General features: G+C 49.1%; 2 protein-coding genes and 1 non-coding gene across 4 annotated transcripts; 1 reads left to right on the top strand and 2 right to left on the bottom strand.

The window, feature by feature from the left end:
• Positions 1-773: 773 nt before the first annotated feature.
• Positions 774-846, bottom strand: TRNAG-CCC. The gene has a single exon. It is a non-coding gene; the product is annotated as a tRNA-Gly (tRNA).
• A 14,725-nt stretch (positions 847-15,571) lies between these two features.
• GADD45GIP1 (GADD45G interacting protein 1) lies at positions 15,572-18,043 on the top strand. Its single transcript, XM_027547918.1, has 2 exons — positions 15,572-15,946; positions 17,686-18,043. The coding sequence occupies exons 1-2, from the start codon at positions 15,597-15,599 to the stop codon at positions 18,002-18,004; spliced, it is 669 nt and encodes a 222-aa protein (XP_027403719.1). The 5' UTR covers positions 15,572-15,596; the 3' UTR covers positions 18,005-18,043.
• A 503-nt stretch (positions 18,044-18,546) lies between these two features.
• RAD23A (RAD23 homolog A, nucleotide excision repair protein) lies at positions 18,547-24,653 on the bottom strand. Of its 2 annotated transcripts, none has more exons than XM_027547916.1 (9): positions 24,452-24,653; positions 22,827-22,988; positions 22,479-22,660; positions 22,284-22,339; positions 22,035-22,162; positions 21,695-21,773; positions 21,441-21,574; positions 19,425-19,589; positions 18,547-19,340 (listed from the first exon to the last, which is right to left on the bottom strand). In XM_027547916.1, exons 1-9 carry the CDS (start codon positions 24,521-24,523, stop codon positions 19,227-19,229), a joined length of 1,092 nt encoding a protein of 363 aa, XP_027403717.1. In that variant the 5' UTR covers positions 24,524-24,653; the 3' UTR covers positions 18,547-19,226. The 2 variants fall into 2 exon arrangements, with proteins under 2 accessions (XP_027403717.1, XP_027403718.1); XM_027547917.1 differs by having other exon boundaries at positions 21,441-21,571.
• Between the last annotated feature and the right edge of the window lie 1,116 nt (positions 24,654-25,769).

The following is a 25,769-nucleotide window of genomic DNA, read 5'->3' as shown; positions in this document are numbered from 1 at the left end:
TTTACATCTATAGCCCCAGGCAGTGCATCGTAACAAAATCAAACACCAAACCCTAACACTCTGCCCAGCCCATGCTACTCACCTTCAAGGAACTCACTCCTTCCCACCATGCTGCGAGGCTGGAAGCATTATTATCCCTGTTTACAGATGAGGACACTGAGGCTCAAAGAAGTCCCTTGCTTGCCTGAGTCTATACAGCTGCTGAGGGGACTGCTTTACTTGCCAGAGTCTACATAGCTGCTGAGGGGCCTGCTAGCCCTTAGAGCATCCTTGTGTGCCCCTTGGGAGAGCAGCAGCTCTGGAAGAGGGTACACAGCTGGATCCCAGGCCAAGAGTCCCCTCCACTGGGTGCCAGATGGGACAATGGAGGTGGCTGGTCCAGAGCTGGGGGATCACCACTGAGTTGCCTGGATTCAGTGAAGTTTTGCTGAATGGATAGCAAGCCAAAGGGTCTTGGGAACTGACACGCTGGTAGGCATGGTGCCCCCAAACTAAAGAAGGAAATGGCAACCCACTCCAGTATTCTTGCCTGGAAAATCCCATTGCCTAGACAGAAGCCTGGCAGGCTACATACAGTCCGTAGGGTTGCAAGAGTTGGGCATCACTTAACGACTAAACCACCACCAGGCATGGTTCCAGACAGTTTGCATGAGTTCTCAACTATCTTTTTTTAAATATTTATTTATTTGGCTGGGCCAGATCTTCACTGCGGAATGTAGGATCTTTTTTTAGTTGCAGCCCACAAACTCTTAGTTGTGGTATGTGGGATCTAGTTCCCTGACCAGGGATCAAACCTGGGCCCTCTGCACTGGGAGTGCAGAGTCCTAGCCACTGGACCACCAAGGAAGTCTCAGTTCTCAATTATCATTAACTGTCTTTTGCAAAGGTGGGAATTGAGGCACAAAGGGAAGCCACTTGCTCCGGGTCACACAGAAATCAGCAGCTAAGGCAGAAGTTAAGCTGAAGTATGCCTAGCTTCAAAGCTTGGACCATAAACGACACTTGGTAGGAATTACCAGAATCTTTATGGAGCACCAACTGAATGCAGATGACAGTGCTCCCTGTCCCCCTCTCGTTCAGGCTGTGCAATAGCCCTTAGAAGGCAAGTACTACTATTACTTACTCATTTCTTCAACAAACATTGTGTGCCTGGCTCTGCTGTGCTACAGCAGGGATCGGGCTACAGAAGTGATTAAGGCAGGACTTCCGTGATGGTTCAGTGGCTAAGACTCCATGCTGCCAATGCAGGGGGGCCTGGGATTGATCCCTGGTCAGAGAACTAGACCCCACATGCCACAACTAAAAAAATCCTTCATGCCCTCTGGCCACGAGATGGAAAAACAGACTCAGGGGACAGGCTGGCCATAAGCAGAAGCTGGGGCCAAGATGGTGGCAATTGCACTGGCCTGGGTGGGAGAGAAAACTAAAGATTAGAGACATTCAGCTGAAGCATGCAAGGCTGACCCTAATCTGTCTGGTGCCACAGGCTGTGCTCTATCAGGACTGAGACCCAGCCCTCTCCTCCTCCTACCTGTATACTTCCTTGCGTGAGGGGCCAAGCCTTGCATAGCTCTGAGGCCACTTCCCGTGGATCCAGTGGAGAAGAAGACACAGTGGCATCCACATCCTGCCCATGCTGCAGCCTGCCTATCCCTAGTTACCCAGTTAGGTGCAGTCCAAGAAGGTCTTCTGGCTGCCAAGGGCAAAGGGGGGCACTGGGAAGGCTGAGGCCCCTTGACCCAGAGACCCGGTCTGATTGGCAGCAGCCCTGGACTGAGCTGGAAGATCTTGGGGTCCAGGCTTCCCCAAACTTATGGGCAGCCAGGCCCCGCTGAGCTGGCTGAGGATCATGGGTCTATCTGTCTGTTGGTCAGTCTGGGACCGGGTTCAGGGCCTTAGGCAGCCATCCCTGCTGTCTGGTAATTGGAATCTGGGGTCTCCAGATCCACTTTTTCCTTTTTCTGGCTGTTTTTCAAGACTTGCAGGATCTGTGCAAGGATCTGTGATCAAACCTGAGTTTGATCTGCAGGGATCAAACAGGCACAGCAGTGAAAGCACCAAGTCCTAACCACCAAACCACCAGGAGACTCCTTCCAGATCCACTTTGAATAATTTGCCCCTGAGCTGGGCAGCCTAGGAGGCACCTCTACAAACCTACAATGGGGAGAAGAGTAAAACCCCTACCTGCTGGGTTCTCACGCCTCCCCTAGCCTGGCAGGGTATCTGGGGACTGGGCTGTGAGTGTGTAGGCTGTGCAGACCAAGAAGGGTCGGTGTAGAAACAGGGGTTCAAGACACAATGCTGAACTCCCTAAGGGGCCCTTTTACCATTGGGGCCCCATTCATCCTTTAGCAAACTCAGACTTTGCAGTTGGGCTTCTTGGGCTTCACTTCTTTTTTTGCAAAACACCTCAAATTTTACTCATGGTACAAAAGCATTTAATAAGTGCTATGTTGGTATAGAAAAACACACAGCTGTAGCTCATCCTTTAAAACCAGAACAGCCGAGTGAAAAGTTGGTCGAGATTCTTAGTTTTACTCGAAAAATAAAAACAAACAAAAAACTAAGGTACATATTGGGAACTGAACAACTACAGGTTTTCTTTCTAGAGATGTGACATCCATGTTTTCTGGTCAGTGATATTCTATCAAACACTGTACCAAACACAACGTGCCTAACATTGTTAATTGGCTGTACCCCAAGACAAAATGTTTTTGGTGTTAAAAAAATTTTTTTAATAAATAAAAAGAAAAAAAAAGAGACAATGTACTGAATCTAAGCAGACGGATGACCAGTAAAGTGGTTTGCTATCTCCTACCTGTGCTGAGCTAGACCATGGAACACACTCTTGGTAGTACCACTGTGTTGGTTTTTTTTAAGCTTTTTAGTTTTTTTAACTTAAAAAAAATTTATTTTTGGCTGTGCTGGGTCTTTGTTGCTGTGCAGGCTTTTCTCTAGCTGTGGGGAGCAGGGGTGGCTCTAGTTGCGGTGCACAGGCTTCTCTTCGCCGTGGCTTCTCTTGTTGCGGAGCATGGGCTCTGGAACACAGGCTCAGTAGTGGTGGCACATGGGCTTAGTTGCTCTGAGACATGTGGGATCTTCCAAGATCAGGGACCAAACCCGTGTCTCCTACATCGGCAGATTCTTTACCACTGGGCCACCAAGGAAGAACTTGGACTTCACTCTTGACATTGAAACTTCTGACTGTGCAATCTCAAGTCCCTGAATCTCTCTGGGCCTCAGTTTCCTCTTCTGTAATATGGGGATAACAACAGTCCCTACCTGGGGAATTCCCTGGAAGTCCAGAGGTTAGGACTCTTGTGTTCTCACTACCATGGCGGGGGTTCAAATCCTTTTTGGGGAACTAAGATCCTGCAAGCTGGGTGGTGTGGCCAAAACACAAGACAAAAGAAAAAGTCAATCTCTACTTAGCAGGCTTGTTCTGAAGGCAGGAGATAATTTATGTAAGGAGCTTCAAGCAGAGGTTGGTACACGGTAGCACTATGAGTAAGCTATGATGAACGCGTTGTTGGTTCGTTTTGTTTTTTTTTTCCCTTTAGCACAAATTAGAAGCCAGGAATGATTCTAGGCCCTGGGGTTACAGATGGACACCACAGAAAATGGGTCTTCACTGGCACAGGCTTTTTTTTTTTTTTTTTTTTTTAACATTTATTTATTTGGCTGCACCAGGTTCTAGTTGCAGCATTTGGGATCTAGTTCCCTGACAAGGGATCAAACTCAGGCCCTCTGCACTGGGAGCTCAGAAACTTAATCACTGGACCACCAGGGAAGTTCCTGGCACAGACTTTAAATTGAACTGCAGAAAACAGGCAACACAGGATAATTTATAAGATGATTTATAAAATGATTTATAAGATAATTTATAAGATGATTTCAGAGTCTTAACTGTTGAAAGTGAAAGTTGCTCAGTCCTGAATGACTGTAACAGTCCATGGAATTCTCCAGGCCAAAATACTGGAGTGGGTAGCTGTTCCCTTCTCCAGGGGATCTTCCCAACCCAGGGATCGAACCCAGGTCTCCCACATTGCAGGCGGATTTTACCAGCTGAGCCCCAAGGGAAGACCCTTAACTGTTAGGAAGAGACTAAAATGGAATGTGCCTTCGAGGGGTCGGGGCCCCCAGGGTGGCCAGGGAAGGTCCCCCTGTGGAGGTGGATTTTTGCAGAGACGCTAGGTGGGAACGGCACAGTGGGGAATGGTGGTTGGAGTGCTCGAGGCAGATAAACGGTCGGCCGCGTCGTGTTAGTCTTTGGGACCTCGGGGTCGCCTGGCCCTGGCATCTGCGAGGTCCCCGTCTCGCACCCAGGTGAGGAGTTGCAGCCAGGGGGCTATGGGAAGCGGCCGAGCCGGTCCTCCCCGCGCCTCCCCGCGACTGTGATGGGGTGCGCTTGCCCTCTGGCGGTAACTCTCGGCATTGTATGCCGTCCGTGCAATGGACACCAGCCTCATAGCTCCCCACGTGAAGGTGCACGGGTACCTCCCACTCACCCTTCTACATCCGATTCCCTGAACGTGCCCCCCTCTGCGATCTTCCCTTCCGCTGTCCTCTAGACCGAGCTGATGGCAGCTCCAACCTGCCAGATACTAAGGCTCCAAACTTGGGAGCATCTTTAACCTCTCTCTGACTCCACCCCTTCCCCAGTTTGGTATGACGGCAGGTCCCATCCACTTCAGAATATGTCCAGAATTCGCCCACTTCTCACTGCCTCCTCTGTCTCGCACCTGGACATGGTCTCCATCATCTCCCACCTGAACTTGAGCCCCCTCCGCCCTGGGACCCCAGCTCCTGCCTCCTTCCTCCCCAAAATCTGTTCCCCGTGCAGCCCCCAGAGAGTGCCTGTGAGGACTTGAGGCGGGGCACGCCCTTCCTCTGCTCCTCCTCGTTCAGGGATCCCATCTCACTCAGGAACAGCAAAGAATTCTCCCTGCAGCCCTCCAGACCTCGCCCTATCTGCTCCCATCACCTCCCCACACACCCGCAACCCCCCTCCCCACCCCCCATCCCTTACCCTCACCCCATCCCCCACACTCATCTCTCCACACTCTCTCCCCCGTTTCCTCACTGCCTCCAGTCACGCGGTGCTGTGCTCAGTCGCTCAATCATGTCTGACTCTTTGCAACCCCATGGACTCCTCTTTGCAACCTGCCAGGCTCTTTTGTCCATGGGACTCTCCAGGCAAGGATACTGGAGTGGGTTGCCATGCCCTCCTCCAGGGGATCTTCCCGACCTAGGAACAGAATCTTGTCTCTGGAGTCTGCTGCAGTGCAGGTGGATTGTTTACGGCACTCCGGACCTCTTTACTATTCTCTAGACTCACCAGGCCAGAAAAAGGCGATGGCACCCCACTCCAGAACTCTTGCCTGGAAAATCCCATGGACAGAGGAGCCTGGTAGGCTGCAGTCCATGAGGTCGCTAAGAGTCGGACGCGACTGAGAGACTTTACTTTCACTTTTCACTTTCATGCATTGGAGAAGGAAATGGCAACCCACTCCAGTGTTCTTGCCTGGAGAATCCCAGGGACAGAGGAGCCTGGTAGGAGGCCGTCTATGTGGTCACACAGAGTCGGACACGACTGAAGCAATTTAGCAGCAGCAGCAGACTCACCAGGCATAATCCCATAATCCCACACAGCTATACAGGGCTGCAACACTCTTCAAAGTTTCAACATGGAAAGAGAGCATTAAAAAAAAAATATGAAGTTAAGAAAATTTCACAAGGTGCTGACCTTTTGGGGAAGGACATTAATTTACAGATATTTGCACAGTGAAAAGAGCAGCAGGATTTTCCTGTTGGGGAGGGGCATGTAAATAGGCATGATGAGATGGGGGGCTTCATTTTAGAGTTTAAAAATTCAATACAAAAAAATGCAAAGACAAAGATAGAGAAATACATACCCGAAAACAATGAATACCTTTGTTCTGCCCCCTGTGTTTTTGTTTTGCTTTGCTTTTTTTTTTCCTGGTTGCACAGTGCCCCATGAGTAATCTCAGCTCCCCAGCCAGGGATTGACCCCGTGTCCCTGCAGTGGAAGCTCAGAGTCTTAACCACTGGACAGCCAGGTAGTCCTGCCCCCTTGTTTTTTAAGTGAAGTATTGATATTTTGGGCATTCAAACAAGTATAGATAAAAATAGATAAAACACATTATAGATATAGATAAATATATGGTAATATGCATATAATATAGGTATATACAAATAGAATATATAGGGATGCCCCTGGTAGTCCAGGGGTTTCCCTAGTGGCTCCGCGGTAAACAACCTACCTGTCAATGCAGGAGACTTCGGCTCAGGCCCTGGGTTGGGAAAATCCCCTGGAGAAGGAAATGGCCACCTACTCCAGTACTCTTGCCTGGGAAATCCCATGGACAGAGGTGCCTTGCTGGGTTACAGTCCATGGGGTCACAAAGAGTCAGACGTGACTTATCGACTAAAAAACAACAATTGGTGGTCCAGTGGCTAAGACTCCTAGTTTCCAGTACAGGGGGGCTGAGTTCGATCCCTGATCAGGGAACTAAATCCCAGCAGCCGCTACTGAAAAATCCCTCATGCCTCAAGGAAGATCCAGCATAGTCAAGTAAATACATTATATATGGGGGGAGGGGAGAGAAAGATAAAAATACACCACCACTGTACTCATTACCCTGTACTCATTCGTTGGATCATAGAAAAAGCTAGGGAATTTTCTTTAAAAATCTATTTCTGCCTCATTCACTACACTAACCTTTGACTGTGTGGATCACAACAAAACTGGAAAATTCTTAAAGAGATGGGAATACCAGACGACCTTACCTATCTCCTGAGAAATCTGTATGCAGGTCAAGAAGCAACAGTCAGAACCTTACACGGAACAACTGACTAGCTCAAAATTGGGAAAGGAATATGTCAAGGCTGTATATTGTCACCCTGCTTATTTAACTTATATGCAGAGTACATCATGCAAAATGCAAAATGCTGGGCTGGATGACTCACAACCTGGAATCAAGATTGTTGGGAGAAGTATCAATAACCTCAGATATGCAGATGACACCCTAGTGGCAGAAACTGAAGAGGAACTAAAGAGCCTCTTGATGAGGGTGAAAGAGAAGAGTGAAAAAGCTGGCTTAAAACTCAACATTCAAAAAACTAAGATCATGGCATTCAGTCCCATCACTTCATTGCAAATAGATGGGGGAAAAGTGGAAACAATGACAGATTTTATTTTCTTGGGCTCCAAAAGCACTGCAGATGGTGACTACAGCCACAAAATTAAAAAACACTTGCTTCTTGGAAGAAAAGCTATGACAAACCTAGACAGCATATTAAAAAGCAGACACATCACCTTGCTGACAAAGATCCGTGTAGTCTGGGCTATGGTTTCTCCAGTAGTCATGGATGGATGTGAGCTGGACCGTAAAGAAGACTGAGCACCAAAGAATTGATGCTTGCAAACTGTGGTGCTGGGGAAGACTCTTGAGAGTCCCTTGGACAGAAAGCAGATCAAACCAGTCAGTCGTAAAGGAAATCAACCCTGAATATTCAGGACTGATGCTGAAGCTGAAGCTCCAATACTTTGGCCACCTGTTTTGAAGAGCTCACTTATTGGAAAAGATCCTGATGTTGGGGAAGGTTGAAGGCAGGAGGAGAAGGGGGAGACAGAGGATAAGATGGTTGGATGGCATCACCAACTCAATGAACATGAATTTGAGCAAACTCCAGGAGATAGTGAAGGACAGGGAAAGCTGGCATGCTGCAGTTCATGGAGTCACAAACAGTGACTTAGTGACTGAACAACAACTCATTACCCCAATTGAGAAATAAAAGGTTACAAATATGAGAGAAACTGGCTTTATACTTGTCCTTAAACCTTGAATTTGCCAATTTTAATCCTGGAGACTGGTAGTCACAGTTTTACTATGTACCCGTCCATTCAGAAAAGATACAAAAGATCGTTTTGTATAAAACAATACATATGGTATCTTAATGTATCCTTTTAACCTTCATCTGTCCTCCCCTTCATGTTCCTTCATTTTCACTGCTTAAGAGTATTTCACTGCACATACCTACTCCCCAATTTTTTTCTCCATTATCCATTTTTTTAACCGTCACAAACCATCTTGCAAACAATATTCTCAAAAGTGGTTCTTCTGCACCTGGCTTTTTGCACTTACTCTATCTGCAAGTTTGCTCCTTATCATGGTTCAAGTTCCTGGCTGCACGTTAGAGACACTTGTCCAGACTGTGCTGCAAATCAATCACTACATTGGATTCCCAGCTTACAACTCAGCATGCATGTGTCTGCTCAGTCGTGTCTGACTCTTTGAGACCCCATGGACTGTAGCCTGCCAGGCTCCTCTGTCCTTGGAATTTTCCAGGCAAGGATACTGGAGTGGGTTGCCATTTCCTACTTCAGGGGATCTTCCCAAACTAGGGATCAACTCCCGTGTCTCTTGCATCTCCTGCATTGGCAGATAGATTCTTTACCACTAGCACCACCTGGGAAGCCCCTGGTCCCCAAATTTCCTAGTCTGGTAGCAAATCAGCTCAGAAATCCACATCTGTCTGCCTATCAGCCCCATTCCAGGCACTTTCTTCCTGCTTCATCTCCACTGTAATTATTTGTATGTCTCACCCACAAGACTGAGGTGTTTGAGGTCAGGGACCGACTCTTTAAAGGTGTTTGAGGTCAGGGACTTCATTTTGTATGTCTTCAAAGTTCCAAGGGCTTCCCAGGCAGCGCTAGTGGTAAAGAACCCACCTGCCAATGCAGGAGACACGGGTTCCATCCTTGGGTTGGGAAGATCTCCTGGAGGAGGAAATGGCTACCCACTCCACTATTCTTGCCTGGAAAATTCCATGGACACAGGAACCTGGCAGGCAGTCCATGGGGTCAGAGAGCCAGATACAAGTGACTTAGCATGAACAAAGTTCCAAGAAGCCAGGGAGGTGTCCGCTGAGTCAAACCTGAATGACAAGGAATAGCCTACCATGGGGGCTTCCCTAGTAGCTCAGATGGTAAAGTATTTGCCTGCAATGCAGGAGACCCAGGTTTGATCCCTGGGTTGGGAAGATTTCCTGGAGAAGGAAATGGCAACCCACTCCAGTATTCTTGCATGGAGAATTTCATGGAGAAAGGAGGCTGGCGGGCTACAGTCCATGCGGTCTCAAAGAGTCAGATATGACTGAGCGACTAACACACACACACCATGGGACTTCCCTGGTGGTCCAGTGGTTAAGACACCACACTTCCCCTGCAGGGGACTCAGGTTCAATCATCAGGGAACTAAGATCCTGCATGCCTCGAGGCATGGCCAGAAAAACAGAAGAAAAAAAAAAAAAGAGTCCACCAGGTATAGATCCTGGGAGACAGTTCTAAGCTTGGCAGCAGGAAAAGTAATGCAAATGCCCTGAGGCCAGTGCAGGTCAGAGGCCACCCTGGTACCCCAATGGGTACTTCTACCTCCTAATGCCCCTTCTACCTCCGAATGGGTCTTCCTGCTTCTCTACATTTTGCTCCATCAATGTTTTTTCTCTTCAGAAGCCAGAGGAGAATCATAAGTCATATTCATTACTGCTCTGCTCAGAGACCTCCCATGGCTCCCCATTGTCCTTGGAATAAAACCAGAAACTCTTGCCCTGGCTTATATTTCCTGCATGGCTGGCCACTACCTAACACTATTCACTTCACTTCCTCCTTCAATCCACTTCATTCACAGGACTTCAGCCACGCTGGTTATCTGTCCCTCAGCAAACCTTGGGGACAGACTTGTTTGAGCACCTCAAAGAAAGTTTGGGGGTGTACATGGGGACACAGTAAGGGCAGTTTACTGAAGCACCATTTCGCCAGTCAAGAAAAATTGGAAACAAATGTCCATCACAACAGCATGACAGAATAATGATAGTTTATTCATACTATGGACAATATCAAACAGGTACTTTATTTCATTTTTTAGATTATTTTCTCCCTGTGGCATGCATTCTTAGTTCCCTGGCCAGGGACTGAACTTGTGCATCCTGCAGTGAAAGCATAGGACTTCCTAATCACTGGGCCACCGGGGAAGTTCCTGAGCAGACTTTTTTTTTCCAATTTTTTTAAAAATCACTAAACACAGTAAGAAATACATTTTATATTATGAACTAGAGGTAGCAGACTGTAGTTTCCAAAAAGGCCTCAATAATATGCCCTGGGACTTCCCTGGTAGCCCAGTGGTTAAGAATCCGCCTTGCAATGCAGGGAATGTGATCCCTGATCAGGGCAGTAAGATCCCATATGCCATGAACCAACTAAGCCTGAGGACCACAACTTCTGAGTTTGAGTGCCACAATGGACAACGCTGAATGACACAATGAATATCCCACACGGTACAATGAAGGCCAGATGCAGCCAAATACTATAAATAAATAAATACTTGAAAAAATATAATCCTATCCTACATGTTCTACATACAATCCTTTGTATGCAATTGTGACAATGTGACCCTGAGACTCCTTTGAGTGAAGAGGTCTCTGACCCCTACCCTTGAACCTAGATAATGTTGGTGACTGGTGGGACCAACAGAGAGACCACTGGTGGCTGTTCCAGCCAATACCTTAGCTGAATATCCAGCCAGAAGCCACTGTAAGTCATGAATGAATAAAGATGCTGTCTGATGATCCTAGCTGCCAAGTGTTAAGTCACTCAACTTTCAGTTATTCCCACTGGGGGCTGCAGACAGCATGGAACAGAGACAACCATCCCCACTAGGGCCGGGCAAACTCCTGATCTACACAATCAATAAGCATAACAAAATAGTTGTTTCGGGAAGGTATGTTACCATTGATGACAACTGCATCACCAGTATACATACATACATGCATATGTGACAGAAATAAATGTTTTACCAAATAATACTTACCGTTAGTACATGTGATACAACCTGACATTTTAATATTCTGTATTTTTCATTAATAATAGCTGCTATTTTACCCATGTCCACAGGAGCATTATTCACAATAGCCAAAAGGTAGAAGCAGCCCAAATGCCCGTCAGTGGATAAACAGAAAAACACACAGTGGTGAATATCTGCAATGAAATATTACTCAGCCTTAAAAAAGAAGTAAATTCTGACCCTTGAGGACATTATGCTCAGTGAAATAAGCCAGTCACAAAAGGACAAATACCGTATGATTCCACTTACATGAAGTCCCAAGAGTAGTCACATTCACAGAGACAGAAATTAGAATGGGGATTACCAGGAGCTGAGGGAAGTGGAGAATGGAGAGTTAGTTGCTTAATGGGGAAAGAGTTTCAGTTTTACAAGATGACAAATTCCTGGAAATGGATGGTGGTAATGGTTGTACAACAGTGTGAATGTGCTTAATGCCACTGAATAGTAGTGGACCTTAAAATGGTTACGAGAATTTCCTTAATGATCCAATGGTTAAGAGTCCACCTGCCAATGCAGGGGACACAGGTTCAATGCCTAGTCTGGGAAGATTCCACACGCCGTAAGGCAACCAAGCCCTTGTGCTACAGCTACTGAGCCCACGTGCCCTAGAACTGGTGCTCTGCAACAAGAGAAGCCACCACAATGAGAAGCCCAAGCACCACAGCTAGAGAGCAGCCCCAGCTAGCCACAACTAGAGAAAGCCCTCAAGCAGCAGCAAAGCAGCATAGCCAAAAAAAGTTACAACAGTAAGTTTTATGTGTGTTACATCATTTTAAAAAATAAATAATTTTTAAAAATTAAAAGAAGTTTTCTATGAATCATTCTTCCCTAAACTGTAAACCTAGAGATAAATGCTGGTTGGAACCCAGTTCCCTGACTTCCTGAATCAATAATGGGCCCTGTGACCTACACTGTGAAAAACACAGCTGCTGCTGCTGCTGCTAAGTCGTTTCAGTCGTGTCCAACTCTGTGCGATTCCATAGATGGCAGCCCACCAGGCTCCCCCATCCCTGGGATTCTCCAGGCAAGAACACTGGAGTGGGTTGCCATTTCCTTCTCCAATGCGTGTAAGTGAAGTCGCTCAGTCGTGTCCAACTCGTAGAGACCCCATGGACTGCAGCCTACCAGGCTCCTCCATCCATGGGGTTTTTACAGGCAAGAAGAGTACTGGAGTGGGGTGCCATTGCCTTCTCCAGAAAAGCACAGCTACACTGTAGAAATCTACCTGAATCCACTTGGAGATATCTGGAAACCAAGAGGCTGAGGGAAAAAAGTTGCAAACTAATATATTCAGGATACCATTTATGCAAACTTTAAAATATATTAATGCATTAATATTGTTCTCACACTCTAGATAAGTAATGAATGCATAAAGACTGGTCTTGGAAGAAAAAGCTGATTTCAAAGTAACTGTTAGTCCTGAGTAGGGTGATGGGTGCAGGGGGTAAAGGGTGGAGGGAAGACTGGCATCTGTAGGCAGAGGCCTTACTGTCACTAGAAACTTTTGTAATAGGGCTCGTTTTATTTAAAGAAATTAAACACACACACACACCCCCTGAAGCAAGGGAGCCAAAGCATGAGTATTTGTTAAACCTGGGTGATGACACAATGACTGTGGTCTTCTGTCCTTGTGAAATAAATAATCCATTAGCACTGTAAATAAGACACTATAGGGACCTCCCTGGTGGTCCAGTGGTTAAGACCTTGCCTTCCAATGCAGGCGTTGTGGGTTTGATCCCTCATCAGTCAGGGGGTTAAGATCCCACATGCCTTGGGGGCCAAAAAACAAAAATACAGAAAGAAGCAATATTGTTAACAAATTCAATAAAAATTCAAAAAAAGAATGTATAAACCAACGGTAGGATACATAAGAAACTAAAACAAGTGATGGAGGAGGGGCTCCAAGGAAGCAGAGGATGAGAGACAGGTGGGAGTAGGACTTCTCGCTGAAATCCTTTTTGTTGCGTGTATTTTCATTTTTCTAAATTGCAAAATATAATAAAGCTACAGGAAAGTGTGCAACCCACACATATACAATTATATCCAACTGAAAGAATAATTATAACTCAGGCATCACTAAAGCCTAGATCAAGAAATAACACTGAATACAGTCCACTTAGGGAAAAGCTAACAGAATGGGAATGCCCAGCTCAGTAATCTGCTACAAAGCAAACCCCTCCCACATCTGCCACATGACCACCACCCAGCTGCCTCCTTATCCCCACCAGAGGTGTACCATCCTGACTTCCAGAATGGTCACTGTTTGGCTTTTCTTTATCTTTTACCTCTTAAAGACTGCATCCATAATAACACTAAGATTTTTCAACTTTATATGAAAAGGACAATTTGTGTAAACTTTGTTTCTGTTGTTGAGTTGCTAAGTCATGTCAGACTAAAAGAGCCCTTGGACTGTAGCCTGCCAGGCCCCTCTGTCCATGGGGTTCTCCAGGCAAGAATACTGGAGTGGGTTGCCAGTTCCTCCTCCCGGGGAGCTTCCTGACCCAGGGATTGAACCTGAGTCTCCTGCCTTGCCAGGTGAATTCTTTACCACTGAGCCACCAGGGAAGCCCTTCCATGACCAAAAACATTCCTTTCTGGAAAAGAATCATTTGGGTCCCACTTCCTTTGGTGCATAAGATGTTGATGAGAATCATCCACAAGGCAGTGAGCAGCTGTGAATGCTTGTGGTATTCTGTTGGCTGAAACATCAACATTCAGGGATCCACTCGACTGCAGACGGACTCAGGTGCGAACTGTTTTCAGCTTGAGATTAATATGTATGAAATAGATAGTACTGATATGAACTATGAACTTTCTTGTCCAGGCTCCCTGGCTCACTGGGCAAATGGCATTTTTTAAAATACTAAAATATACATAAAATTTACATTGTAACCATTTTCAAGTGTACTGCTCAGTGGCATTAAGCACATTCACAACGTCGTGAAACCACCATCACCACCCATCTCCAGAACTTTCTCATCATCCCAAACAGAAATTCTATACCTATTGAGCACCTATACTCACTACAATATATATCCACTGTACCTATTGAGCAGTAACTCCCATTCCCCAGTCCCCTGCCCCTCCCAGGCAAGCTCCGACTTGCTGACTCTATGAATCTGACTCCTTTAGGGACCTCGTGTAAGTGAAATCATATAACTTATGTCCTTTTCTGACTGCCTTATTTCACTCACTATAATGGCTTTCAATTTCATCCATGCTGTACCATGGGTCAGAATTTCCTTCCTTTTTAAGGTGGAAATCCTTTTTCAAAAATAGTATTTAGTTTCTACACCAGGATTGAATGTTTTAAACATTTTAACATACAAAAACTTAAAAGGCATATAGTAACTATTTACAATATGATGTAAAGTAAAATTTCTATATAAATATCATAAATAATATTGACATTCAAATTCAAGTGTTATAGACAGAATTGTTAGTGTTAGCCCCTCAGTCATGTCCAACTCTTTGCAACTCCATAGACTGTAGCCCACCAGGCTCCTCTGTCCATGGAATTCTCCAGGCAAGAATAATACTAGAATGGGTAGCCATTCTCCTCTCCAGGGTATCTTCCCCACCCAGGGATCAAACCCAGGTCTCCTGCATTGCAGGCAGATTGTTTACCATCTGAGCCACCAGGGAAGGCCCACAAAATGTAAACATTTAAATAAATGTTAAGGAAAGTTTTAAGTAATTATTCAAAATTAAAATTTAAATAAATATATTAAAATCAAATGAAAAAGCATAATATGAATAGTTAATGTTATGAACAATGTTTGCTGCCAAGTCGCTTCAGTCGTGTCCTACTCTGTGCGACCCCATGGACTGCAGCCTACCAGGCTCCTCCATCCATGGGATTTTCCGGGCAACAGTACTGGAGTGGGGTGCCATTGCCTTCTCCCATGAACAATGTTTAAATAAGTATTTATATAAAATTTAAATATTTAGGACTTCAGTAGTGGTGCTGTGTTTAAGAAATCGTCTGCCGACATGGGACACGGTTTGTTCCCTGGTCCCGAAGATTCCACACGCTGAAGGGCAACTGAATCCCTGTGCCACAAGTACCGAGCCAGCGTGCGGCAACTACAGAAGCCCATGGCCCTAGAAAACAGCCACGGGTTGCTTTCCCCTTGGTTCAGCGGGTAAAGAATCCTCCTGTAACGCATGAGACGTAGAAGACACTGGTTCGATCCCTGGTCAGGAAGATCCATCCCCTGGAGGGGGAAATGGCAATCCACTCCAATATTCTTGCCTGGATTTAAAAAAATTAAATATGTTGCATAGATTTAAAAGTTAAAATATAAAATAATACGTAGATTTAACTTAAAACGAAAATATTTCAGTGTTTTAAATAAATATTTAAATGATCGTTTAAATTTAAAACATTTAAATGTTAATATTTAAAATAAATGCTATTTTTAACATAAAATTAAATTTTAAATATGAACAAAAAACTAAGAAAAATTTAAATACGATTTTAATAAATTAACTGCTACAGGAAATTTTATAATTATACTTGAAGATGTGTAAAAAATAAGACTACCCCCTCTTCTCCCTGCGCAGAACTGAGGCGGCCAGGGAATGCCTCCTCCCGGCCCCCAGCGGACCTCACGCGCAGGCAGCGCCTTGGCCAGCCCGGCCTGCTCGCGAGGACCTCGCACGGCCAAGATGGCTGCGCCCGTGCGGCAGACTCGCAGCCTGCTCGGGTGGGTGACCACCCTGGGCCCGGGCTCCCGCGGCTACCGAGCGCCGCCGCCTCCGCGCCGCTCACGGGAGCCCTGGTGGCCCGACCCGGATGACCCACTGACCCCGCGCTGGCAGCTGGGGCCGCGCTACGCAGCTAAGCAGTTCGCGCGGCATGGCGCCGCCTCCGGTGTTGACCCCGGTTCTCTGTGGCCGTCGCGGGAACAGCTGCTCGAGCTGGAGGCTGAGGAGCGAGAATGGTACCCGAGCCTGGCGGTCATGCAGGAATCGCTGCGGGTGCAGCAGCTGGCCGAAGAGCAGAAGCGACAAGCCAGGTGCGTGCTTGCAGTCGGGCGGGAGCGGGACTGCGGGCCGACGGTGAACTGTGCATCAACAGTGCTTACTCCATCGGGCGGTTTGCATGCAGTATTTACGTGCACGCTCACCTAGATGCGAAAAGACTTCTGGCTAAGTTCATTTAGTCATCGGTCAACAAATCTTTACATAGCGCCTACTCTGAGCAAGGCCATGTCCCGGGTGCTGAGGGCATAGTGGGGAACAAAATGAATTTCAAATGGTGACCCAGAGTCATTAGGAAGATAAAATTGGGTGGAGCCTGCAGGCCTGAGGGTGACTTCGCCCTGGTAGGCCTCAGGCTTCTCCGAAAACTTGACATTTAAAATGTTTAAGCAGAGACCTGTTGGGCTTCCCTTGTGGCTCAGCTGGTAAAGAATCCACCTGCAATGCGGGAGACCTAGGTTCGGTCCCTGGGTTGGGAAGATCCCCTGGAGAAGGGAAAGGCTACCCACTCCCATATTCAGGCCTGGAGAATTCCATGGACTGTATAGTCCATGGAGTCACAAAGAGTTGGACATGACTGAGCAACTTAAGAGAGAGATGAATGATCAGCGGTAGCTATGTAAAGATCTTAGGGAGAATGTTCTTGGTAAAGGGAACAGCTGGTGCAAACGCCCTGAGGTAGGTATGTGCTTTAAGAAACAGCCTGGACATTAGTGTGGCTGGGGAGGTGTGAGAGGTAGTGGAGCATGGGATCAAGGGTACAGATCGGACTTGGGAGGCAGGTCTGAAGGACTTAGAGGGAAGAATGGAAGCAAAAGCGAAGATATTGATTGTGCCACTTACTGAAGAGAGGGGGCAGCGAAGGCAGGCGAGTGTGTTCCTGGTGTTTACTGTTCTTGTCCTCACAGCAGCTCTAAGAGGAAGAGGGAATCACCCTTATTTGAGAGATAGGAAACTGAGGCCAAGGAGGGTGAAGTCACGTGTCCAGTCGCCCAGTGAACGAACAGAGCTGGGATGTGAACCTATGTCAAATAAACCCAGTTATCCCAGCTGGCTGACCCTACCATGGGGCTTTCAGTTTCATGTTGCTAATCCTTAAAATGGAACAGTGACTCACACCTACCACCTATTGGAGGGAAAGGTCCGATTCATTTCTTGCCTCCACTCCTGTATCTAGAAGTGGGCCTGGCATAGAGTGGGTACTCATTGATGTCTGTAGGATGAAGGAATGTGCTATGGGAATAACACGTGGCACTTGGATGGCTCAGGAGACAGCTCAGGGAAATGCTGGGTTGACTTGGGGTCTGCTCCTAGAGTGACTGGGGCTTGCTCAAGGTTAAATACATATTTATTTCCTTGGCGGTTCAGATGGTAAAGAATCTGCAATGCAGGAGACCGGGGTTTGATCCCTGGGTTGGGAAGATCCCCTGGAGAAGAAAATAGTTACTCACTCCAGCATTCTTGCCTGGAGAATTCCATGGACAGAGGAGCTGGCAGCTATAGTCCATGGAGTCTCAGAGAGTCAGACACAACTGAGTGACTAACACTGTCACTTTCACACTAGTTCCTCTCTCCTGCCTCTTGCTTCACTTGTCAAGGACTTTTCTTGACAGTTTTAATGACCACCATAAGCCTTCCCAATCTTTCATCTTGAAATATAGGGGAGCTGGAAGAGGCAGGATGTGGGCAAAGGCTTGGGGGTGGGAGGTGGGTGGATGGGCACTGCTCTGGCTGGGTGGGGCTGCCCTCACCAACCACCCTCCTTCACCGGCAGGGAACAGCTCATTGAAGAGTGCATGGCCAAGATGCCACAGATGATTGAGAACTGGCGGCGGCAGCAGCAGGCACGCAGGGAGAAGGCGCAAGCAGACAAGGAGCGTAGGGCCCGGCTGCAGGCGGAGGCCCAGGAGCGCCTGGGATACCACGTGGACCCAAGGAGTGCCCGCTTCCAGGAGCTGCTGCAGGACTTGGAGAAGCAGCATCGCAAGCGCCTCAAGGAGGAGAAACAAAGAAAGAAGAAGGAGGCACGAGCTGCTGCGATGGCCGCTACTGCGGCCCAGGATCCAGCAGACTCTGAAACACCCGACTCCTGAGCTGGGTTCTTTCCCAATAAAACTTGCCTCACCCCTGAAGAGCTATGTCCTCTCTTATCACACCCCTCCCTGGGCACATTGGTTCCTTCTCCAACACCTGGAGCCAGGGAATCCCCCACCCTTCCCTGGCTCTGCTCACTCAGGGGACTCAAGACCATGCTGACCAACTCGGGCTTCAGGGGGAAAAGGGGGCGGGGCACAATGGGGAAATAATGGAGGAGCAGATGGCAGAGGAGAAGAAGGCTTCTGTTTACCAACATTAATCTCCAGTAATTAGCCAATTACCAGGGGGGAAGTGTAGCCAAAACAGACTGTGGTGATGATGGGGGGGTGGACAGAGCAGCAGCCCTTCCAAGGCTGGGGCCCACTGCCTGGGAATAACACAGCTTGGTGGTGGGGGCGGGGTACACTAGGAGCCACAATCTGCAGAGGCACAGACCCCTCTGCCCCTTTCATGGCATTCCCCCATCTCCTGTGCCCAACTAGCCCCTAGACCCAGACCAGCTGGAGTGGGAAGCCCCAGTAGGGATGAACCACAGGACTGGCTTTTAAAACTTTATTCACTTCAAAACCTTTATCAGAGACAACAGTTCTCTTCTGGGGTGGGGGACTAGCCTCAAACTCCAGAGCAACTCTGATGTTTCCCCTTCCCCAAGCAGGACAAACCAGACCTTCCCCCCGCCAGCAAAGGGATGCAGGATGGAAGCCTAGGCCAGACCACAGAGGAGTCCTTGGGCCTCTTGAGCATTCACCCCAGATGGAAAGATGTGAGACACTCCAACGGAGGATCAAAAGTTTGGAGCTCCAGCTTCCCCTCACCCTGGAAGAGGGCGGGGGAGGTCTCGGGGGCTCTCTGGGGGGGTGGGGAAGCAAGCAGCCGCCTCTCCATCTGGCTGCAGGGAGCTGGGACACAGGCCAAGAGGGGCCCATCTGTCACCTCCAGTTCTGCCAGCTCCTTAGAGCAGGCTGGGCTGGGGTGGGGGATGGGGAGACGGGGACAGCTGTCTGGCCCAGGTCTTTTCAGGCCAAGATGGGAATGAGGGACCACTTTAGGAGAGTGGGAAGTTGGGTCGGAGTTTCTTTTTTTTAGTTTTTGATTTTTTTTTTCCACTTCTTAAATAAACATGAATATATATATATTTTTTTTCTTTTATAAAACTTTTGTGGAGAGGGGATGGGAGGGTGGGGAGGAGGGGGCGGTGGGCAGCCTGGCCTCCCAGCATCACTCGTCATCAAAGTTCTGACTCAGGAGGAAGTTGGCAGCCAAGTTCTCGTTTTTTTCACAAGCGAAGTAGGCCTGGATCACCAGGCTCTCTGGGAAGCCCAGGGCCTTCAACTGTGGGAAGACGGGCAGGTATAAGCAAGAGGTGAGGGCCCTGCCCACCCACGAGGTCACAACCCTCTTGGACAGGCCTCTTACCCTCTCTATAGCTTCTTTCTCCTGTGGTGTCACCTGGATGTAGTTCATCTGCGGGGCCTCCTCACCTATGGCGCCCACCTCGCCCTCCACGTCTGAGATGTCCACCAGCTCCCCGGGGGGCTCATTCAACATCTGGATGAACTGCTCCTGATGCCGGCTGATTTGCTGTGGGAGACAGAGGAGGGAAGGGTGACCCACGGCCTTTGTCCCCGCTCCCCCAGGTCCCTATCACAGCCCTTTGCACTCACTCAGCAAACATTTACAGGGCACCTACTCTGGCCAGCCACACAGTGGTGGACACGGGCCCTGTCCTAGAGGACCTAATGTCCAGGATGGGGAGATAAGCTTTACACACGCAAATAAATTGGCTATTATTTACAATGTAAATACTGACCCTGCCATACATCAGAGTAGACCTTGGTCTGGGAAAGACACTTTAAGCCAGGAGGGAGGGGCCTGTGATCCATAAGATGGAGAAGTTTCCTTCCACATAGAGCCAACAGCAAGTGTAAAGGCCCAGGGATGGGAGTATATTTGGAAAACTCCATAAACAAAAAAATCCATATGGCAAAACTATAAACAAGAAAGGAAAGGAGGAAGCAAAAGATGAGATCAGAGAGGGAGGCAAGGTCTAAACCGCTTTCTTCTAGTGCCTTCTAGCATAACGGGACACCACAGTGGTGAGAATCAACTAGGAAAAGACATCTGTGTACTTTTTAAAAAGATGAATTCATCTGGGTGTTGCACATCTGGGGGGTTTTGATATGCCCCTATTTTTATGTACATTTGACAATTTCCACATCAAAAGAAAAAGCACTTTTTCAGGAATCTGGATTCTGGTGGAGAATAACCACAGGAAAAGTGCAGAAGCAGAGGCCTGGATAGTGGCCGCCTGGGGACCCAGTAGAAGATGAGGTGGCAGCCACAGAGGTGGAGTGCAGGGCTGGGCTGAGTGTTATGCAGGACAGAGCAAACAGCCCCAGCAGGCCCCCAGGTGCCTGGGGCTCCAGCAAGCCCAGGTTGGTCCTGGCAGGGTTAGGGAAGGCTGGGAGAATCTGCTCTGGTCTTGGATATGTAGAAAGCATTTTCATGGAGGCACCCAGTCAGTCATGGAGAACATGGCATCCAGAGGGTCCAGGCTGATCATACAAATTTAAGGCAGGGAGGGGGTTCCCTGGTGGCTCAGATAGTAAAGAATCTGCCTGCAATACAGGAAACCCAGGTTCAATCCCTGGATCGGGAAGATCCCCTGGAGAAGGGCATGGTAACCCACTCCAGTATTCTTGCTGAGAATTCCATGGACGGAGGAGGCTGGCGGGCTACAGTCCATAGGACTGCAAAGTCAGACATAACTGAGTGACTCACACACACACACAGAAATTAAAGGCCCCAGGATTGACAGCAGATAAAGAATGAAGATGTGCAGCTCGGGCCCTCCAGCACCTGGAGGAGGGGAGCAGGAGGCAGGACAGGAGACTGAAACGTCTGGGGTAGAAGCAGCAGATGCCTGAATCAGGAAAGGCAGGCTTCACAGAGAACCCAGAGGACCCTGTCACACTCAGGGGTCACTGCTCCTCTGCCTCGGAACCTTCAAGGGCAGGATGGAGCTTTGCTGAGCTCAGTGGTCTCAGAACCAACCAGGGCACAGCAGTCCCACAACCCTAGGGGTGTTTATGAAGCAACAGCTAAATGTGGAGCCAAGTCAGAGTGCAGGCCCCAGAGGCTGGCGGCAGACATACTCCACCAGTTGCCAGGCTGCTCCAAACCTCTGGCGCCTTCCTCTGCGGGAGTGTGACAACAGCACCTACACCTCACAGGTGGCTGGAGCATCAGGTGAAACCACGGAGGCCATCAAGTCACAGGGAACAGCAGGAGGCTATCGTGTCAGTAGTGCCTTCCAAGCTGAGACTCCCCTACCCACCATGCTGGGCTGGGCTCTCTCTCTCTGGGGACTGTGGTACCCACAGGTAGGGGAGATGGGGCCTGCACCAACTCCCTCTGCCCCCAGGCCTGTACCTGTAAGAGCTGGGGGTTCTCCTGGCCCAGCTGCTGGAGCAGGGCTGGCAGCAGCGCAGGGTTCTGCTGAATCACCTGCCGCATGTTCTGGAACTGAGGCTGGTCTCGCAGAAATTCCAAGGGGTTCTCTCCTGCTGGCAGGGGGAAGGGGTGTGGTCAGACACCACCCTGGGCTCCCAGAAGTACGGGGTGGGTGGGATGAGTCAGGTGCCGCAACAGCAGGCACCCCATGCGCACACCTCCCAATCACTTACCTGCTTCTGTGGATGGCTGCTCTGAAACTTGGCTCTCCTGGACAGAACCGTGTTCTGGCTCGGGGCTCCCAGGAATTCCCTGTCAGGCGTCCTTTTAAGTTCCAAGCACAGACTGCCCACTGCCGCCCCTCCTGCATACTCAGCCCTGGCGGGAGACACAGGAGGCCTCCGCTCTGCCCTCCCAGGCCCACCCCACTGCTCTCCTCCCGGCTCCTGCAGTTCTTTCCTGGCTAGAACGCTAACCCAAACGTTTTGGGGGACAGATTCTGACTACCCTTCAGAGCACTGAAGTCCGCATGCTCCCTTGAGAACTCCCCGGGAGGCAGCAGCCCCACCTCACCGTGAGTAGATATTCCACAGCTCGGTGGGGGTTGTTGTAGCTGGCTCTCAGGGCAGCCACAACTCGCTCTCGCTCGTAGCCCATGGACATGATCTCCGTCAGCATTGTCTCATACTCAGAGCCCGTCACTGTGGAGGGAGCAACAAAGGCTGGGTCACCAAGAAGGAAGGGCAGCTTCCCGGCCCTCCCATGCCCACAGGATGCCCCTGGGGCATCCAGCCATTTTCAACTGGGGGACCACCCACCCACCTAGCGTGGAGGCTGCGTCTTCCTCTCGCCCGCCGCTACCTGAAGAGGGAACAGAGCTGCAAATTCAAGAGAGAGAAATCGGACCCTGGCTTCTGGAGGCTTGCCCTCCCCCCAGGTGTGTGGAACCATGACCGTGGGCGCTGAAAGGGGCAGGGAAGACAGGGCCCAAACTGGGGCTGCGGCTCCTTGCCTTACCCTGACACAGACTCCGGGGACGTCGTGGGGGCAGATTCCTCCGATGGGCTTTTGTCTTCTCTGGCAGTAGGTGGGGGGTGGGACATGCCTGAGGCAGGGGCTGACGGGAAGGATGTGGAAGACTCCGGGGTGGCAGTGGGTGAGGCCTCTGAGGGTACTGAGGTGCCTGGGCTGGTTTTGGCCTGTGACACCCAGAAAAAGGGAGCAGGCATCAGTACCCCTATCTAGCCCCGACATCCCTCCACAGCTCCGCCCCACCCTGTTCATGGCTAATCTCTCTTGGGCACAGGCTGTTTGCCAGCTCCCCAGCCAATCCACCCACCCTCCCAACCAGCAGACATCACCCACCTTGGTCACCATGACAACCACGAAGTTCTTCTCGTCAATGCGATAGTCCCTGATGGGGACATCGTCACTCAGGATCTTGCCAGCATAGATGAGTTTCTGTCCGGCCACGGGGAAAGCATCACGACCCTTCTCAGCTTCTATCTTCTCCTTTAGCACCTTCACCTGGAGGAAGGGGTAGATGATCATTGCAAACTTCCCAGATTCTCTCTTCCCTGGTAGTTTGGGGGCAGGCTGCAGGCCCTGATGGCTGAATAGCTAAGCTTTATAATCAAGCATAGTAGACCATTCTCCATTCAACGATATATTTACTGAACACTGAATATGTGTCAGGTGAAGTTTTAGGTACAGGTGACAGAGCACCAAGACTCAACACATGTCCCTGTTTTCATAGAGGACACTCACGTGGGAGAATAAAAAAACTAATACGTATTTCAAATGATGTAAACACGATGAAATGCAATTCAAAATAAAGGGGAGACCTAAGGTTGCTGACAGTGGTGTTTACTGAGAGAATCCTAAGTTGATAGTGCTATTATAAATGTATACGTCACAGCTTTAAAGCCTTGTAACAACTGAGTGGAATAGGTACCATGAGCCTCATTTTGTATTTTTTAAAAGCTATTTATTTGGCTGCATAGGATCTTAGTTTTGGCATATGGGATCTAGTTCCCTGACCAAGGATTGAACCCAGGCCCCCTGCACTGAAAGTGCAGTATCAACCACTGCACCAGGAAGCAAGTTCCATATCCTTTTTTTATATTTGAGAAAAATAGAGGCACAGACATTACCTAACTTTCCCAAACAGCTGGGTTGGTCAAAAAAATCTGAGTTTGTTTCCTTTTTACAAAAAATGAACTTCAGTATCTCCCTCATGGGGGAAATTGTGCAAAAAGTGCGAAATATACGTTTTTTAGGTCCAAAGTCTCTTTCCGGCCAAAAGCACAGCATCATCTTTAGACCGTGGGCTCTAGAGACTTGAGGCAAATCCGAATTGAAATCAGCTCCGCCACGCCTTGCTGTATGCATTTGCGACTATAGCAAAGTTCTTCAAGCTCAAAGTTTCCACATCTGTTAAGTGAGGACACGCAAGAGTGCCCAGATGACAAGCCTACTTTGCAAAGTTAGTAAAACATCATGAAAACGCTCAGCGACTGGTGAAAAACAAACACGGACCACTGAAACTCAGACCGTTTATTATCATCATAGTTGCTGTCATCACCCGGCATCTCCTGATCACTACTCCCAGATTTGGCCACCAAGGTCCCGAGGCAAAGCCTACAAAAGTGGGAACTCGGAGGACCCATTCCAGAGAAAGCTGCCCGGCCGGCAATCTGAGCCTGCGGATCCCGCGCCCCGCGAGGGCGCTGACATTGGAGCCGGGACCTGGCGGGCGCCCCGGAGGTGGGGCCTCGCCTCGAGATCGACCCAAGAGCGCCGCCCGAGCCACCAGGGGCAGAGCCAGGGACCATCAGGATATCTGGGAAAGTCAGGCCCGTAGGGAGAATGGGCAGGGCGCGACCCTGCGCCGTCTTCCCCGCCTCTGTCGTCGGGATCCCGGCCTCCCCGCCCCCACCCCACCCGCTGCACCCGTCGCTCCCGCTCCGGAGCTCCGGCCTGGCTCGCACCGTCTCATCAGGCTCCATGCGGATCTTGAAGGTCTGCTGCTGCAGTGTTTTGAGCGTGATCGTGACGGCCATGGTGGGACCCGAGCGACACAGCGGCCCCGGAATCCTCACACGACATGCAACTCACGCCGCCGCCATCTTAGCGCCCAGCCGCGCCGCACGCCGACAGCTTCCGGGGCAGGCAGTGCGCGCTCCGACCACCACAACACGTGACATGAGCGCGCCCCCTTAGCCATCGCGAGCATGCGCACGAGCGCGGCCTCGAGTAAAGCATGCGCAGACTAAATTCTATTCCGTGAGAGGGGAGGGGGACTTCTTGCTCTACCATGAAGTGGCTTCCTGCGAGTGACGCCATGCCCGTTAGCGGTGACGTCATAGGCCACAAAATGGCTCCGAGACCCCCAGTTTCACGCCTATGAGTTTGTTGACGTTTAACAAGCAATGTACTTGCTAAATTTTCATTTCTTCCACAAAATCTTAATGTCTTTTTGCTCGTTCCAAATGAGCCTTACTCTGGTCTGGCCACCTGACAGGAAGCCTATCAAGCCCTGAAAGAACTATAAAGTATACTTGAAAGGTCACCAACAGTTAAACACGGAAATCGACCACGGACGTGGGGACACAATGCCATTCTGTGGCCTCATTAATCCCTAACGGAAGAGCTGGATTTTTGGAATGAATCTTAACAGCTTCTGGATCTCCCTCTCTGCTGCCCCTCCCCTGATCACTTTGTTCACCCAACTATCTCCATCTGACTCCATCAAGTACTCCATAGTACTTGAGGAAGATTTCCCTACACTGAACACAAAATTCTCTCCTTAACTTTCCCCGGATATGCCAATTCTGGAGGCCTCCCAGAAGGGTGGGGCTAGGCCCCAAGACACTCGGAAGGAGTCCTACCCATGGAACAAGGAGTGAAGGGTTGGTTAGCCAAAGCTGAAGGTGCTTTGGCAGACAGGATGGAGGTGATGTACTTGTCTTCCATTTAGTGGGTGAACTTTCCACCCTACTCCCATCCTGAACGGACCATTATCTGCCACCTAACCAGCTCTTCTTACCATTCACATCTGAGAAAACACCAGGCGGTGGCCTGCCACCTCACTCCTTACCCAACTATTACCAGGTCCTGTAGCTTCTCCCTTCACAGCATATCCTGTGCTAGTAAGCTTTCACAAGCCTAGGTCAGACAGGGGTGAGGAATTCTTTCTTCCTTCTCCTGCAGTTAAGAGACATCAGTTCCCAACCACCCACTGGACATTAATGGCAGCCTTGGGGGCGCAACAAAGTGGGCCTATGCCAACCTACAGGCCCACAGGCT

This window comes from Bos indicus x Bos taurus, chromosome 7, assembly GCF_003369695.1.
Source record: "Bos indicus x Bos taurus breed Angus x Brahman F1 hybrid chromosome 7, Bos_hybrid_MaternalHap_v2.0, whole genome shotgun sequence".
Taxonomy (NCBI): domain Eukaryota; kingdom Metazoa; phylum Chordata; class Mammalia; order Artiodactyla; family Bovidae; genus Bos; species Bos indicus x Bos taurus.
The sequence above is the reverse complement of the archived record's forward strand: the minus strand, read 5'-3'. Positions and strand labels throughout refer to the sequence as shown.